Source organism: Amia ocellicauda, chromosome 15 (genome assembly GCF_036373705.1).
Source record: "Amia ocellicauda isolate fAmiCal2 chromosome 15, fAmiCal2.hap1, whole genome shotgun sequence".
Taxonomy (NCBI): domain Eukaryota; kingdom Metazoa; phylum Chordata; class Actinopteri; order Amiiformes; family Amiidae; genus Amia; species Amia ocellicauda.
In genome coordinates, this window is record NC_089864.1 from 2,966,738 (window position 1) to 2,984,487 (window position 17,750).

General features: G+C 43.9%; 1 protein-coding gene across 2 annotated transcripts; it reads right to left on the reverse strand.

Annotated features, from left to right (window-relative positions):
• Nucleotides 1–2,776: 2,776 nt before the first annotated feature.
• Nucleotides 2,777–7,840, reverse strand: LOC136771859 (C-type mannose receptor 2). Of its 2 annotated transcripts, none has more exons than XM_066724407.1 (6): nt 7,756–7,840; nt 6,594–6,647; nt 5,750–6,136; nt 4,179–4,529; nt 3,588–3,929; nt 2,777–3,069 (listed from the first exon to the last, which is right to left on the reverse strand). In XM_066724407.1, the coding sequence occupies exons 2-6, from the start codon at nt 6,628–6,630 to the stop codon at nt 3,053–3,055; spliced, it is 1,134 nt and encodes a 377-aa protein (XP_066580504.1). In that variant the 5' UTR covers nt 6,631–6,647; nt 7,756–7,840; the 3' UTR covers nt 2,777–3,052. The 2 variants fall into 2 exon arrangements, with proteins under 2 accessions (XP_066580504.1, XP_066580503.1); XM_066724406.1 differs by having other exon boundaries at nt 7,630–7,839.
• Between the last annotated feature and the right edge of the window lie 9,910 nt (nt 7,841–17,750).

A 17,750-nucleotide genomic window follows, 5' to 3' on the forward strand; every position in this document is an offset into this window, starting at 1 on the left:
CAAAGACTAAATGTAGCACTACACTAATTATACAAAAGGGAAAAACGAATTAAAAAGTCTCTCATTAGTATTGTTAGTCAGACATTAAATAACTATGCAGGTTAGTATTTATGTCAGGTAACTTCTCGTTATATATACACTCACCTAAAGGATTATTTGGAACACCATACTAATACTGTGTTTGACCCCCTTTCGCCTTCATAACTGCCTTAATTCTACGAGGCATTGATTCAACAAGGTTCTGAAAGCATTCTTTAGAAATGTTGGCCCATATTGATAGGATAGCATCTTGCAGTTGATGGGGATTTGTGGGATGCACATCCAGGGCACGAAGCTCCTGTTCCACCACATCCCAAAGATGCTCTATTGGGTTGAGATCTGGTGACTGTGGGGGCCAGTTTAGTACAGTGAACTCATTGTCAAGTTCAAGAAACCAATTTGAAATGATTCGACCTGCGTGACATGGCGCATTATCCTGCTGGAAGTAGCCATCAGAGGATGGGTACATGGTGGTCATAAAGGGATGGACATGGTCAGAAACAATGCTCAGGTAGGCCATGGCATTTAAACGATGCCCAATTGGCACTAAGGGGCCTAAAGTGTGCCAAGAAAACATCCCCCACACCATTACACCACCACCAGCAGCCTGCACAGTGGTAACAAGGCATGATGGATCCATGTTCTCATTCTGTTTACGCCAAATTCTGAATCTACCATCTGAATGTCTCAACAGAAATCGAGACTCATCAGACCAGGCAACATTTTTCCAGTCTTCAACTGTCCAATTTTGGTGAGCTTGTGCAAATTGTAGCCTCTTTTTCCTATTTGTAGTGGAGATGAGTGGTACCCGGTGGGGTCTTCTGCTGTTGTAGCCCATCCACCTCAAGGTTGTACGTGTTGTGGCTTCACAAATGCTTTGCTGCATACCTCGGTTGTAACGAGTGGTTATTTCAGTCAAAGTTGCTCTTCTATCAGCTTGAATCAGTCGGCCCATTCTCCTCTGACCTTTAGCATCAACAAGGCATTTTCGCCCACAGGACTGCCGCATACTGGATGTTTTTCCCTTTTCACACCATTCTTTGTAAACCCTAGAAATGGTTGTGCGTGAAAATCCCAGTAACTGAGCAGATTGTGAAATACTCAGACCGGCCCGTCTGGCACCAACAACCATGCCACGCTCAAAATTGCTTAAATCACCTTTCTTTCCCATTCAGACATTCAGTTTGGAGTTCAGGAGATTGTCTTGACCAGGACCACACCCCTAAATGCATTGAAGCAACTGCCATGTGATTGGTTGGTTAGATAATTGCATTAATGAGAAATTGAACAGGTGTTCCTAATAATCCTTTAGGTGAGTGTATACATATATACATACAGTGGGGGAAAAAGTATTTGATCCCCTGCTGATTTTGTACATTTGCCAAAAGAAATGATCAGTCTATAATTTTAATGGTAGGTGTATTTTAACAGTGAGAGACAGAATAACAACAAAAAAATTAAGAAAAATGCATTTCAAAAAAGTTATGAATTGATTTGCACGTTAATGAGGGAAATAAGTATTTGACCCCTTCAACTTAGTACTTGGTGGCAAAACCCTTGTTGGCAATCACAGAGGTCAGATGTTTCTTGTAGTTGGCCACCAGGTTTGCACACATCTCAGGAGGGATTTTGTCCCACTCCTCTTTGCAGATCCTCTCCAAGTCATTAAGGTTTCGAGGCTGTCGTTTGGCAACTCGAACCTTCAGCTCCCTCCACAGATTTTCTATGGGATTAAGGTCTGGAGACTGGCTAGGCCACTCCAGGACCTTAATGTGCTTCTTCTTGAGCCACTCCTTAGTTGCCTTGCCTGTGTGTTTTGGGTCATTGTCATGCTGGAATACCCATCCACGACCCATTTTCAATGCCCTGGCTGAGGGAAGGAGGTTCTCATCCAAGATTTGACGGTACATGGCCCTGTCCATCGTCCCTTTGATGCGATGCAGTTGTCATGTCCCCTTAGCAGAAAAACACCCCCAAAGCATAATGTTTCCACCTCCATGTTTGACGGTGGGGATGGTGTTCTTGGGGTCATTCCTCCTCCTCCAAACACAGTGAGTTGAGTCTATGCCAAAGAGCTTGATTTTGGTCTCATCTGACCACAACACTTTCACCCAGTTCTCCTCTGAATCATTCAGATGTTCATTTGCAAACTTCAGACGGGCCTGTACATGTGCTTTCTTGAGCAGGGGGACGTTGCAGGTGCTGCAGGATTTCAGTCCTTCATGGCGTAATTTGTTACCAGTTGTTTTCTTGGTGACTATGGTCCCAGCTGCCTTGAGATCATTAACAAGATCCTCCCGTGTAGTTCTGGGCAGATTCCTCACCGTTCTTATGATCATTGAAACTCCATGAGGTGAGATCTTGCATGGAGCCCCAGACCGAGGGAGACTGACAGTTATTTTGTGTTTCTTCCATTTGCGTATAATCGCACCAACTGTTGTCACCTTCTCACCAAGCTGCTTGGCGATGATCTTGTAGCCCATTCCAGCCTTGTGTAGGTCTACAATCTTGTCCCTGACATCCTTGGACAGCTCTTTTGTTTTGGCCATGGTGGAGAGTTTGGAATCTGATTGATTGATTGCGCCTGTGGACAGGTGTTTTTCTGGGAGCCAGAAATCTTGCTGATTGAGATACTTATTTCCCTCATTAACATGCAAATCAATTTATAACTTTTTTGAAATGCGTTTTTATGGATTTTTTTGCTGTTATTCTGTCTCTCACTGTTAAAATACACCTACCATTAAAATTATAGACTGATAATTTCTTTGTCAGTGGGCAAACGTACACTGTATTGGGAATGTATTTGCAGTGATTTACAGTGATGGTCACAGCTGTCCCTGCCTACAGGTGAGAAGAGAGATGTCACTGAGAGAGAGAGAGAGAGAGAGAGAGAGAGAGAGAGAGAGAGAGAGAGAGAGAGCTCCAACCAATCAGATGTCTGCTTTGGAGAAGAACTGTCCAATCAGTGGCATCGCTCTGCATCTCTCTCAGGGACTGTATCTGTGAAGCTCTTCTAGCCACTGGCAGGACCTGGACAACAACAACAACAGATCAGACAGAGAGATATGGACAACTGGGACAGACAGCATGACATTCATTGCACATACCCAGCTGCTTCCACAATCTCCTTTGTGAGGAAGTGGAAGGAAAAACATGTTACAAGTAACATGAAGTTAAAGGTTTCCTACATACATCATAGAATGTGCGGCACCCCCTCCCTGGAACTGCTGGGAAGAATGTCTAAAATGGCTGTGATTGGAGAGCAGAGGGGTCTGACTACAGGACACATCCTGTTCTCTGTAGTGTTCAGGATTGTTACCCTGCTGCAGAAACCTGTTTGACAGAGGAGTACCAGGTGATTGGCTAAAACCTGCAGGTCTACTCTGATCCCTGTCTGTCTGTACCTCTAGAAGCTGACAACTTTCTCAAATTACAAATGTACCTCACCTGACTCCAGCAAAGCTGAGCATCACTCCAGGTCCCCGCAACGTGGCCTGACGGGCTACCAGCACTGGCCCAAAACTTTGTTCCCCACATGTGTGACTCACCTCTGTAGCAGATGAAATTGAGCTGTTGAGAGTAGGGCAGGGCTATCCAGTTGCCATCTGCTACAGTGAGGGCTCCAGCCTGGTCACATGAACACTTGCTCTCAATGCCTGGAGCAAAGTTACTGTAGCAGAGGGGCTCCCCGCTCACCCAGAACCAGAAGCCCAGGGTACAGGTGTAGCGCAGACCCAGCCACACCTGGGCAGAGGAGGCGTTCTGAGCCAACTGAGTAACCAAGCGCTGCCACTCGGCTGAGCCGACAGACCCCAGGTCAGTGTAGTTGGCTCTGCAGTAGTGGACCGCCTCCTCCCAGCTCTTATTCTCTCTGATGAGGAACAGCTGACCTGGAAGAGCAGAGACACTGAGCTGACCGAGGAGCAGGGAGACAATTGTTTGTTTTCATATTCCTATTTGCATTATTATCCTAACATCTTGAGGGGGTTGTTTTTGTGGTGTATTGTAGGAAGAGGTGGAGGGGAGGAGAGAGGAACTGTGGAGGGTTGAGCTGCAGTGAGGTGGGGTGAAGGGCGCTGGGTGGAGGTGAGGTGACCCTCAGCCAGCCTCTCTAACCCAGGGAACTCAGGTCAACTCACCTTGGGAACAGAAGAAAGGATGACTTTCAGTGCAATGAATATCATTCCACTTCCCCTTCCTATCCTCCTGCAAGTACACTTCAGCACAGTTCTCACTTCCTCCATAACTGTCAGGTTGGCCTATGTACCAGTTTCGGAATGAGGAGCTGGTCTGGTCTGACCATTTCCAGGGATCCCTGTTCAGACCGATCCACACATGCTGCCCATTTGCTGCTTTCTTTACCTCCTCATTCTCACTCTGGCTCCTCACACTGACCAGGTCTGTGTAATGCTCTCTACAGAATCTCTGCGCCTCTGTCCAGGTCATATTCTGGTCAATCCTGATGTATCTCTGTGTGGCGTTACTGGACTCTGTGAAGACAAAGCTCAGCTAGTTCAGACTGTGCCGTGTGTTTCTCAGTGTGTGATCACAGGAGGAGAACTAGAGCTCTAGAACTGCACCTCCCATCTCTGAACACTTCCTCTGAGTCATCACCAAGATAAGCAGTATGAATTATTATTACTATTACGTATTATTGAACAATGATCAATGTACACACCAAAATACACAATATCAAATTATTATTATTGTTGCTGTTTCAGCTGAAGTTCTTCATTAATCATTTTCATTTAGACAAATATTCAGATGCTCCCTCTCTGTGCATTTAAGGTTATTGTGAGGGATGGGATGGGGACTTACATTTCTTCTGTATGTTTGAAAGTGTGGGACTGCCACATTGGTCAGGGGCAAGGAGGCCATTACAGAGGCAGTTTTGTCAGGGGCTTTGTTCAATCTTATTACCATAATACTCCTAAGAGAGGGTCTTTATTTAATTATTTATTGTCAGCCTGGAAAAGCTCTGGTTTACAGACCTGTGTGGTCATCCTTCCTATCTGAAAACATTGTTATTACATTTTTAATGTTGTTTTTAATGCATTTCTCTCTCTGTTCCCTGTAATGTTTGTGGTTGGTCTCAGGGAGGCCAGCTGGACACAGTCTGTAAGCAGGAAGACTGTGGTCAGTAGGAGTTGCTGCTGTGGGAGGGAGCTGCTCCAGAGCTGTGTTGAGCGCCCCTGTGCCCATCTTTGATCCAGCTTTAGGGTTTAGGCTTCTAATGTTTTAAGGCATTTTGTAGTTTGGTCCTGAGCTTGTTGTTTAAAATAAAATCAGCTCTGACGCTAACTGTGCCCAGTATCATTGGTCTTGAAGTTTGTAATTACAGTGAGGAGAACCTAATTGAAGTTCACCCTGTAAAATATAGCATAGGATGATATCAGGGTTTATCTGAGGTTTTACTACAGTTTTACTGTGGTTTCCTATGGTTTCAACATGCCTTCACTGTGCTTTACTACCCTGGACAGCTGGAATACCATGCTATACCATGATTTCTATTTCTATTTGATGTTTCCCATGGTAGACTGTGGTTTCGCATGGCAGTGTGTAGAAGTAAAGCACAGTGAAGACATGTTGAAACCACTGGAGACCCCTGTAGAACTAAGGTACCTCAACAGTCAACCCATATTTCCAGTGTGATAATCCTATGGTCGATCTACCAGGGTAAACTTGCATAAGAATAGACAGGGTGTCTTACCATTATAGCAAATGAAGGGATAGGGCCTGATGCAGATATCGTCATGCCATTGACTACCAGCAAACATATACACACAGTTTTCATTGACACCGGAATTATCAGGTTGACCTGTTGCCCAGTTGCTATATTCTGATTTCCTCTCACTGCAGAAATCACTGTCTGTCAGGGACCACTGCCAGCTGTTCATGTCATAATACAGTCCTATCCAAGCCTGGCCTGTATAAGCGCTGTCTGCAGTGTTGAGCAGTCCGTCCAGTTCTTCTGCATTGTCAATGGACGCCAGGTCAGTGTGTTTCTCTCGACAGTATTGTTGTGCGTCACTCCAGCCCAGGGGTTTGTTCACAAAGACATACTGACGAGCGAGACATGAGGAGAGACTGGAGAGCCCTGGAAACACACAACACAACACACACAGACTGTCACTCAGAGCAGAGGCTCACAGGGGTCCAGCAGCTGTGGGGCCAGCAGGGGCTGAAAGTTGGTTTGTAGGAAACTGGGAGATCAGTGTGTCCTCTTGTGTATTTAGTGTTGTAATGTTGGATATCACTGAGTGTCCTAAAGCAATGCTGGTGAGTCGGTGTGGAGAGTCAGTCAGTGCTGATTCAGGGTCTCTAGTTGTGTCTGTAGCTGTGCTGGTGCTGTGGAGTCCTGGCTGTGTGACAGTGTTGCTGGTCAGTGTTGCTGCTGAGAGACTGGGCCCAGTCAGCAGAAGGACACTGGCTCAGGGCTGCAGTCCTATCGCTGTAGTGGGTGATTTTGGGCCAATACTGGGCCAACAGTGTGAGGTGATGTGATCAGGGCTGTTTCTGTGAGATTGTGTGTCAGACACACAGGGGACACTGACCTGAGAACAGCAGGATGAGAAACGCCCTCCGCTCCATGACTGTGGCCTGTCTGTCTGCAAACACAGAAACACGGGTTAGTTCTCACTAAACCCTGCTCTGGTCTTTTTCTAATTGGTACCTGTATTTGTGTGCAAATATTGGTTTCCCTGTGGTGTTTTAATTATGTAATACCGGACCTTACCTGGGATAAGCAGGGAACCCAATTAGATAAAACACCCTGATAGGGGGTGCACATTACAATATCACGGTGATCTCAACCAACTGGCCACCCAGGTTAATATTGTGCAGTGCTACTAATGAACTAGGCACATAATCAGTTAATATTCACAGCGTACATAATCAGCTGTCCCTTGCAGGAATTATGCATATGTTTTCCCCTGTGCTTGTAGAGATGTGATGGCAGATAATATGGAAATGATGTATAGAATGACGCAGTTCCCGCTTGAGATCAAAGAACTGTGCAACACACTTCAATTATACAGCCTTCATTTTATTTTAATTGTATTTATAAACATTTCCAATTATGCAATCCATCGTAAAACAGGGGTCTTGCATCAAACCGCGTCTTTATGAATGAAAGTGTTCCTACTGGGTATAATGCTTTGATAGCGTTGTTCAGATGGCAAGATTGAGAATATAGTCATGAGCTGGATGACCGACATACTTTATAATGCTATGAGCCTTCCTCCTGTATCGAGTGGTGGTTCCTTTAAGCAACCTGACTCAACAGGAAAAAACTATTGAATAGGACTAAAATCTTCATTAAAAAGTCATAGACTCCAGGACATTTACAGCACTCGTCATAGGAATGTTTTCTGCTTTAGAAAGACTGCTCCTCTACTGCTACTAATTTTGCTATTATTAATGCGAAAATAAGGCATTTTAAACTAGTTTCTTGTGTTAGTCGTGTTCTGTCCAATGAATTACAGCGAACAATAATTCAATCCCAAGTTGTGTTAATGTTGTATTCGACAAAACACGAACTACATCTACTACAACAACACATCTCCACAGTGCAGTGGTCTGTAAACGTACCTGATCCGGATACAACACGTCTGTCCGTCTCCCTGTGAGCCTGTAAATATTCACTTCTGTATCCTTGTCAACCCTGTCACACTATACTACATATAAGAATATTTTAAAAGAAAAATGTATATTAACCTGTGTATTTCTTGTCTGTCAGCCTCTCCCCCGCACTACATGTAAATCTTAGGTCTGTCCGTTAACAATGAGCTCCTGTCAACTATTTAACCCTTTACATCCCACAGAGCTCAGGGACAGAAAGGCATCATGTAGCGACGGCTACTGGGTGCACGATTGTGTAGCCAACTCCACTGAAGGAACCACCTTCAGTTTAGGTTAATTCAGGTTTTTTAAATCTGGCACTGCAGTTACGGTAAAACAATGGAAGTTTAATAAGTTAACAATACAAGTTTATTAATACACCAGGGAATAAAAAGACAAGGGATTGCAATTACAAAGATTCAAATCTTAAAACCATTCAAATAAAAGTAAAATATAGGGGATACACATTTAGGCTCTGAAGCACCCTATCACTCCAGCTAGTCACTATAAGAGTAACTGAGCCGCCGCACAAACCCACGTACTCTTTCCTAGGCGCCTCTAATACATGCTTTTATGTGGAGCGCCGTTTGTGCCAAAATTGTTCGTCCGTCAATTTGGCAGTTCATTGAAAAATTCATTGTGAAATTCATCAATTTGGCCATACAGTAGCACATTCATCCAGGACACTTTATCAACTTTGTAATTAACTAATGTGGTTATTCATTCATATAAATAGACGAACAGACCAACTTCCAGACAAACCAATTGAACTTCCAGACGAACAGACCAGCTGTCAATCATGATCTGTTCCCAACCCACTTCAGTCCTTCTAGCCAATAGGCGCAGACACGCCTTTTTAACCAATAAAACTCCAGACTCACATAAAACGGCTTCAGCCAATAATGGTGCAGTTTATTAGAAAGGGCGTTACTGGCGTCTCTGTGTAACCGTATGGAAATTAAAATCAACATTAACATGGGCTCGTTCATGAGAAGATTAATTGTTAGAATAGGCAAGGCTTAACCACAGCTTTGCCTAGAGTCAAATAAGTATGTTTCATCATTATATATTGTACATGCAGCATAACACATGTTTTAAATGTTGTGGAAATAAGTGACAAATGTGATGTTTCTTTTTTTTAAAGAAGGCTTTGAAATACTGTATATTGTAATACAATTAGCATAATCTATTTGACACATGCCCAGTTTGAAGTTATTGCTGTTTTTGTATTGTTAATTCGTTTGGTTAAGACACGATGCTTTTGGTATTTTCTTTTGGACTGTCAGATTGTATGTATTTTTATTATGTTTAATTGTATTGTATGTTTTATACCCTTCTATTTCACGGAGTAAAGACTGCAAGTGCGATTTTACACCCGGGAGGATTTCTGATGGACGATTTGGATTAATAGCGCAAACTTTCTAATCAAGTAATATTTTTTAAAAAACGATGTGAGAGATAGAAACGCCCTTTCTAGTAAATTGCATTATTATGGTTGAAGCTGTTTTATGGGAGTCTGGATTTGTATTGGTTAAAATAGGCGTGTCTCGTCCTATTGGCCACAAAACTAAAAACAAAGATACAATAAAAGCTGCTAAAATCCCCACAAATGCCACGAGGTTTAATGTCGCTAATGGACCAAATAAAACGCTTCTTTGCGCGTATACATTTTCCTCAGTCAGACGTGATGAAGTGAAGCTGCACCGACACACAGGCGGGGGACCTGTTTGTGTTTTATCAGATTATATTTGATACAGAGCCCTATGTAAGCATGCAGCGCACAGTGAATACTCCCTGACATGAACACTGAGCATCACTGCAGCGGGTCTTCCTGGTGCTCAAATGAACAGCCTACAGCTCTGCTTATGTCTATATATCATGAAATTTACAGTATGACCGTAAATCATTTACAAGACATCGGGACATTTAATTTAAATCCAGGACGAAGTGGTCAGGGCACACTGTACTGCAGTCCTTTCTCCGGCAGGATTTTCGCGATCTTTTCAAACACTTAAATGTCTTTCTGCTCCAAGCAACTAATCCTGTGTGGCACTTTTGCACCGTGCATTAATATCTGCTCCAGATGAATCGTTTCCCAAGGTAAACACACATCGTCCTTCTTGTGAAAGTTTCTAGCGCATCTCTCACATCAGAGCGGCCGCCATCACTGTAGTTACAGTGTCAGAATGCAGACGTGCTGCGTCATGACGTCACAGTACTGCCCGGACCCGTGTGGGACTCAGCCGATACGATATAGAAACTGCGCTCCTGAAACCAGTCCAGCACAGGCGGAGGTGCAGCTGAGCCCCAGTGGAAACCCCCCGGCACGGCACGGCCACGCTGAGGTGCAGCCAAACGGTATTACTTTAGAAGGGGACTGTTCTGGCTTTACTTTAAGTTCGTTTTATGTTTGGATTTTCTGCCACCTAGTGGCGTATTTGTTACATTTGTAAACGTCTTCCCTGAGCAGCGAGGGATAATTTCTGATTGGTTGGAAAGCACTGCCTGTATAAGATCAAAGTGCATCTTACATTCTGTAGAATAGAACACTAATTGTTTACATGGGCATCGTAGAAACAGCCAGAAACATTGTTGCTTTAGCAAGAATTGTATGTGAGTATACGCTAAATATACATATTAATCTTAGAATATATTTTTTCTTGTTTGTAGTATTTTCTTTAGACACGAGTATTTTGTTAAATATTGCCAAGCGCTGTGTACATAAACAGATCCCGCTGTCTGAGTCTTTTCCTTTTAGTGTTCCTTTTATATGTATATATGCGTGTGTATGCAATTATTATATTGTTTGTTAAACGTGATGTACGACAGTATTTTTCTAATTTATATCTTGTTAAATATACTATAATTCTATTTAATAGCTAGTGTACAGGTCTGCGATTAGTACGGGTTCTGCATATTATTATTATTATTTTTATTTTTATTTCTTGGCAGACGCCCTTATCCAGGCCGACTTACAACATAAGTCCAAATATACAGTTAAGTACTAGGCAATTCAAAATAAATTTTACAGATTCCAATATACAATTTACACAAGTACAGTAAGAGACTTCCTACATCCTGGACGGTGAAAGCTAAGTGCTGTCAAGATGTCGGGTTACAGACGAGGGCTACGGGAAAGGGAGCAAGGAGGAGAACAATCAAGAACGCGAGGAGCATAATAAGCTGAAGTGCTATCTAGCAGGGATAGAGGACTAATATTACAAGTGCTGTCGGAAGAGATGCGTCTTGAGTAAGCGCCGGAATGAGGTCAAGGACTCTGCGGTTTTGACTTCGGTGGGCAGGTCGTTCCACCACTTAGGGTTCAGGGATGAGAAGGAGCGGCTCTGGAGGGAGGAGAGTGGAGAGGAGGCAGAGTTAGCCTTCTGGCACTGGAGGAGCGCAGTGGTCTGGAGGGGATGTATGGAGAGACGAGTGACTGAAGGTAGCTTGGTGCAGTGTGGTCAAGACAGCGGTAGGTGAGGGTCAAAGTCTTGAACTGGATGCGTGTCGCTATCGGGAGCCAGTGGAGGGAGCGGAGCAGTGGAGTAGCGTGTGTGAATCGTGGCAGAGAGACACCAGACGAGCCGCAGAGTTCTGGATGAGCTGGAGCGGTGGGCAGTGGATTCAGGCAGGCCGGCCAGGAGGGAGTTGCAGTAGTCCAGGCGGGACAGGACCAGTGACTGGACGAGTAGCTGAGTTGAGTAGTCGGTGAGGAAGGGACGGATCCGGCGTATGTTGCTCAGGAAGAATCTGCAGGTGAGCGTCAGCGTGGTGATGTGCTGGGAGAAGGAGAGCGCAGGATCGAGGGTGACTCCTAGATTTTTAGCGGAAGAAGAAGGAGAGAGTGTGGTGGATTCCAAGGGGATCGAGATGGGGAGGTCAGCAGAGGGTGAGGAAGAGTGGGGGGAAAAGAGAAGATCTGATTTGGAGAGGTTGAGCTTGAGGTGCTGCGAGTGCATCCAGGCAGAAATGGCAGACAAGCAGGAAGAGATGCGTGAGGGGATGAGAGGGTCAGAAGAGGGAAAAGACAGGAAGATCTGGGCATCATCAGCGTAGGAGTGGTAGGAGAAGCCATGGGAAGCGATGAGGGGGCCCAGGGAGCGAGTGTAGAGAGAGAACAGGAGCAGGCCCAGGACGGAGCCTTGGGGAACACCTGTGAGGAGAGGTTGGGGGGTGGATGAGGAGCCTCGCCATGTCACTTGGTAGGACCGGTCGAAGAGGAGAAGAACCAGGTGAGAGCAGTCCCAGAGATCCCAAAACTTTTCAACTACCCCTTTTCTAAATCTTTACTATATTTTTATACTTTATGAAAATGTTCTGTTACAAACTGCACATGGTATTTGGGGGGAAATAATAAATAACAATTATTATTATTACTTGATTTCTTAGCAGACACCGTTATCCAGGGTGACTTACAGTATAATTACGGTTCATACAGTACAGTACAGTTTGGGATCCTGTTTCCTTTGTTACTCAGTTTTCTTCATATACACTGATCAGCCATAACATTATGACCTCTTACAGGTGAAGTGAATAACACTGATAATCTCGTTATCATGGCACCTGTCCGTGGGTGGGATATATTAGGCAGCAAGTGATTTTTTTTCCCTCAAAGTTGTTGTGTTAGAAGCAGGAAAAATGGGCAAGCATTAGGATCTGAGCGATTTTGACCAAGGCCAAATTGTGATGGCTAGACAACTGGGTCAGAGCATCTCCAAAACTGCAGCTCTTGTGGGGTGTTCCTGGTCTGCAGTGGTCAGTACCTATCAAAAGTGGTCCAAGGAAGGAAAAGCGGTGAACCGGCGACAGAGTCATGGGCGGCCAAGGCTCATTGATGCACATGGGAAGCAAAGGCTGGCCCGTGTGTTCGGATCTAACAGACGAGCTACTGCAGCTCAAATTGCTGAAAAAGTGAATGCTGGTTCTGATAGAAAGGTTTCAGGACACAGTGCATCGCAGTTTGTTGCTTATGGGGCTGCGTAGCCGCAGACAAGTCAGGGTGCCCATGCTGACCCTTGTCCACTGCCGAAAGCGCCTACAATGGGTACGTGAGCATCAGAACTGGACCACGGAGCAATAGAAGCAGGTGGCCTGGTTTGATGAATCACGAGTTCAAGGTGTTGACTTGGCCTCGAAATTCCCCACATCTCAATCCACTCGAGCATCTATGGGATGTGCTGGCCACACAAGTCCAATCCTGGAGGCCCCACCTTGCAACTTACAGGACTTAAAGGATCTGCTGCCAGATACCACAGCACACCTTCAGAGGGCTAGTGGAGTCCATGCCTTGACTGGTCTTGGCAGCAAAACGGGGACCTACACAATATTAGGCAGGTGGTCATAATGTTCTGGCTGATCTATGTAAACAGTTTTAGATTTTCTAACTAAATCATGTGAGTGGGACAGTGACAGCAATGTTAGATTGAACTCCCGTATTGAATACTACAATGTATCTCATTCAGTGGGCCAGAAGAGCATGATGACCCCTGTCAGATCAAGCCAATGGGGGAAAATCCGGTCAGTGGCCTGAGGCCATATTCAGTGCACTGGCCTGGTGAACTGGAGAATGGGTGTGTAATTGACACTAGTGTGGCTAGTTCTTAGGGGTAAATAAGACTCCCTCGAAAGGGCTGAGAGTACGGAGCCTCAACAACACACACCGCTGACACGCTGCAGAGATACAGTGGTGGCGCTGGATTTTACAACCGAATATTTGCTTTCATGGTGAGATGCTGTGTGTCTTGATTCTGGCTTTTAACTTTGTTAAGACCGTGATGCTGAAGCCTGTGTCTGATTGGAGGGATACCAGTCATTTTCATGCCAATGGGGATTTGCTCAGTGAACGTGAGCAACGGCCCAGTCCCTGTCTGTGTGTGCTGTAGATAAGAACGACCAGCGCTGGGAAAGAGTCGTTAGACTGAGGCGGATTCTCACAGGGATAGTCTGATACGGCACTGTCTGTCACGCTGTTAGTCTCTGGTGACTGATAGAGCCACTGTATCAGTGGTAGACTTTTACCATCAGTGTGTACAACAGATTATGAACATAGAAATCCTTTTGCATACTTTATTTGTCAACAGAGAGAGAGAGTGAACAGGGCAATACAGTACACTTTAACACCACAGCTTCAAATCACAAATACACAAATACAAATACAGAAGTATTACAAACAAACTGATATAATTGAAGGCCTCTATATGTTACCTATGAATAAAATAATATTTGAGTTATATATCCCAACACTGAATACAAAGTTAAAATCTGAGCCCAGTGACTGATCAAATGCCAACCTTCCTTCCTCTCTGAGTGACTCCCTCTGTTCACATACCATCTGGGTCAGTTTCTGACTGTGAATGATGAGATCCTGGAGCATACTTACAGTACGATTGTGACAGAAAATATTGATACAGGTCACACAGAGTAAGGAGGAAAAAGAGAGGGAGAGAGAGATCTTCACTCCAACCAAAAAGATGTCTGACTCCAGGAAGCAGCATCCATTCAGATGCGTCACCCCTGTGTTCGTCTCGAGAAGACCAGCAGATTAGTGGAGAGATCTGGATGTCAAACTTCACTAGCCACTGGGAGGACCTGCAATACAACACAGTGTGGCTGAGAGAGACATAGAGCTGGGAAAGCCACCTATGTATATATATAGAAGTGCTCATACAAATAGTTATCTCCTTTAACAGGACAATGTGGTTAATTAACTGATTGTATAGTATAATGCGGTTACAAATGGGCATTTTCTTTTATTTGCATGGTTGTTGTGCTGTGCTGTGCTGTGCTGTGCTGTGCTGTGATTGAGACTCTTCTCAGTGCATGCTTTACACTGGCTAAACTGATCACCCACCAACACTGCCTTCTCTGCTGTGTGACTCACCTCTGTAGCAGATGAAGTTGAGAGTAGGGCAGGGCGGTCCAGTTGCCTCCTGCCACAGCCAGGGCTCTAGCTTGGTCACATGAACACTTGCTGTCAAAGCCTGGAGCAAAGTTACTGTAGCAGAGGGGCTCCCCGCTCACCCAGAACCAGTTGCAGAATGAGGAGCTTCTCTGGTCTGACCACTTCCAGCGATCCCTGAACAGACCGATCCACACAACCTGCCCCTTCGCTGCTTTCTTCACCGGTTTTCACTGGTTTTCAGCCCAGCTTGAGAAATAAAAATACATACACTATAAGTACACTTGAGTATCCTTAAAGTATGTAAGTAGTACACTTACACATTTACACATTCTTAATGTCCTTAATTGTGATTCCATGTTCTAAGTGTGTGCAGAGTGTTTCCATGTGCATGCTTGGCCTAAAGTAGTTTTCCCTTTAATAGTTTCACAACTCTTTTCATCTGTAGCTGTAGATCAGGTATTATAATATATACAACACCACACCACACACCACCCTGCTCAAAAATACAGCCGTATTACTTTATTATTATATAAGTATTTTCTATTTTTATTTTACTCCTGCTCTACTATGAGTAATTCTGTCTGCACTGATGCCACCGCAAACAATATTGTTTAACTATTGTAGTGTTTTGTTGTTTTTAAACATTTAATTAGGACTCATATAGGACTCATCTTAATTGCCCTTTTATTTAATATTTTGTTAGCAGTGTTTGTTGCTGATTACTGTAACCCCCCAAGGGTAATGCTGACTTCAAATAAATAAATAATACTACAACTATTACTACTTCTAATAATGATCATACACTAATGTATACTGTTAATTAGTAAACGTGTGATTAAGGAATATTCTAAACTTGATTCCAGCAGATTGGAAGAGACTGGAGGGAAGCTGTGGTGCCGTACTACCATTGCTTTTCAGCTTTAAGAGTTTATGCAAGACAAGAGCACTGGAATGGTTTTATTAAAGGGTTTTGTGCTTCTTTTATCTAATGGAAACAAGGAGCAAATCCAGTTCCTGATAGTGTCTCACTAAAGTCAGTATTGTCCACCATTTCTGTGTGTGTTTAAGTTTAAATTACGTTTTTCAAAGTGAAAATGAACAATACTGCTGACTTTGATAGCAAATGAAATCATGTTTTTCAATGCAAGACTCAGTATCCCAGTTGCCATAATTCATCTTCACCGTACAGTTTTTATCAACATCATCTGTTTTCCCTTCTTTCCTGTGGCGATACTCAGAGTCCTCCTCATTGCAGAAATTACTGTCTCCCAGGGACCAGCGCCACAGACTTCTGTCTCCCCTGTACAGTCCTATCCAGGCCCGGCCTATATAAGCCCTGTCTGTACTGTTGAGCAGTCTGTCCAGTTCTTCTGCATTGACAATGGAGGCCAGGTCAGTGTATTTCTCTCGGCAGTATTGTTGTGTGTCAGTCCAGCCCAGGGATGTGTTCACAAAGACATACTGACGAGCGAGACATGAGGAGAGGCTGCAGAGCCCTTGAAACACAACACAACACACACAGACTGTCACTCAGAGCAGAGGCACACAGGGGCCCAGCAGCTGTGGGGCCAGTGGGGGCTGACAGTGGGTTTGGGTGGCTGTGAGATCAGGCTCCACACTGGAGCTTCATGTTTAGCGCTGTGCTGTGAGAATTCTGATTGGAGGCTGAGGATCAGAGGTTGCTGCCTGATGGGTTTCTATGGGCACAGGGAGCTCAGTGCTGGTTCACAGTTAATGATTGTCCACACAGTGGGGTGTGAAACAGTGGTGTGAGATCAGCCTGTGGCAGAGACTGTGTGGCATTTCAATCAGCAGGTCAATGACAATATAGTGACTGTACTGAGCAACAACATGAATGCATAAATAAATATAATGATTGCTTTCAAAATCATGTTAACAAGACTCAGATTCAAATACCTGCATCAAAATAATACAGATATAGCATTACATCAATAGCTCCTTCAGATCACCCATTTCACAATTCTGTGATGAACAGCAGAATTAATGAATGAACTGAATATTCTCACATAGAAAACTACTTATTAAATACAGTAGCAGTACAATATTTTGTTGAAAAAATGTATTTTTACACACAGGTATTAAAGCCTTGTGTGCAGTATCTGTACAGCTATACAGTACACAGTGTCTGTAAGCAAAAATAAAAAGTGTCAAGGTATAAGGAGTTGTCCAATTGATGGCACATTCTCTTCTATATTTGCTTGTATTGTTAGTGAGGTTATTGCAATTGGTTGTGTAAATAATGGAATACTGCAATTGTTGTAAAGCATTTCATAGCCTAGACCTTGCCCATAATAAGAGGGGGGGTTACTAAATTAGGAACTTCTGTAATGAGATTAAGAAAAAATATAGCTGTTAAACCATTTCATATTTGTGTAATGGGGTAAAGAGTAAATTAATTAAACAGTGCTAGACTTTACTAAGGTGAATACTAATTGTTTGTTCTACTCTGATTCTGTTTAACTCCAGGACAAAATGTAGTAATGAAAAAATAAAACATTCTGGTTTCACTTTTCCAAAGTTATTCATTTTAATATACACTCACCTAAAGGATTATTAGGAACACCATACTAATACTGTGTTTGACCCCCTTTCGCCTTCAGAACTGCCTTAATTCTACGAGGCATTGATTCAACAAGGTGCTGAAAGCATTCTTTAGAAATGTTGGCCCATATTGATAGGATAACATCTTGCAGTTGATGGAGATTTGTGGGATGCACATCCAGGGCACGAAGCTCCCGTTCCACCACATCCCAAAGATGCTCTATTGGGTTGAGATCTGGTGACTGTGGGGGCCAGTTTAGTACAGTGAACTCATTGTCATGTTCAAGAAACCAATTTGAAATGATTCGACCTTTGTGACATGGTGCATTATCCTGCTTGAAGTAGCCATCAGAGGATGGGTACATGGTGGTCATAAAGGGATGGACATGGTCAGAAACAATGCTCAGGTAGGCCGTGGCATTTAAACGATGCCCAATTGGCACTAAGGGGCCTAAAGTGTGCCAAGAAAACATCCCCCACACCATTACACAACCACCACCACCAGCCTGCACAGTGGTAACAAGGCATGATGGATCCATGTTCTCATTCTGTTTACGCCAAATTCTGACTCTACCATCTGAATGTCTCAACAGAAATCGAGACTCATCAGACCAGGCAACATTTTTCC

Coding starts and splice junctions, on each gene's coding strand:
- LOC136771859 (XM_066724407.1), bottom strand. CDS start 6,630: ATGGAGCGGAGGGCGTTTCTCATCCTGCTGTTCTCAG. Junction 6,137..6,593: donor TCTCATCCTGCTGTTCTCAG/GTCAGTGTCCCC, acceptor GTGTGTTTCCAG/GGCTCTCCAGTCTCTCCTCA. Junction 4,530..5,749: donor TCCCTTCATTTGCTATAATG/GTAAGACACCCT, acceptor TTGTCTTCACAG/AGTCCAGTAACGCCACACAG.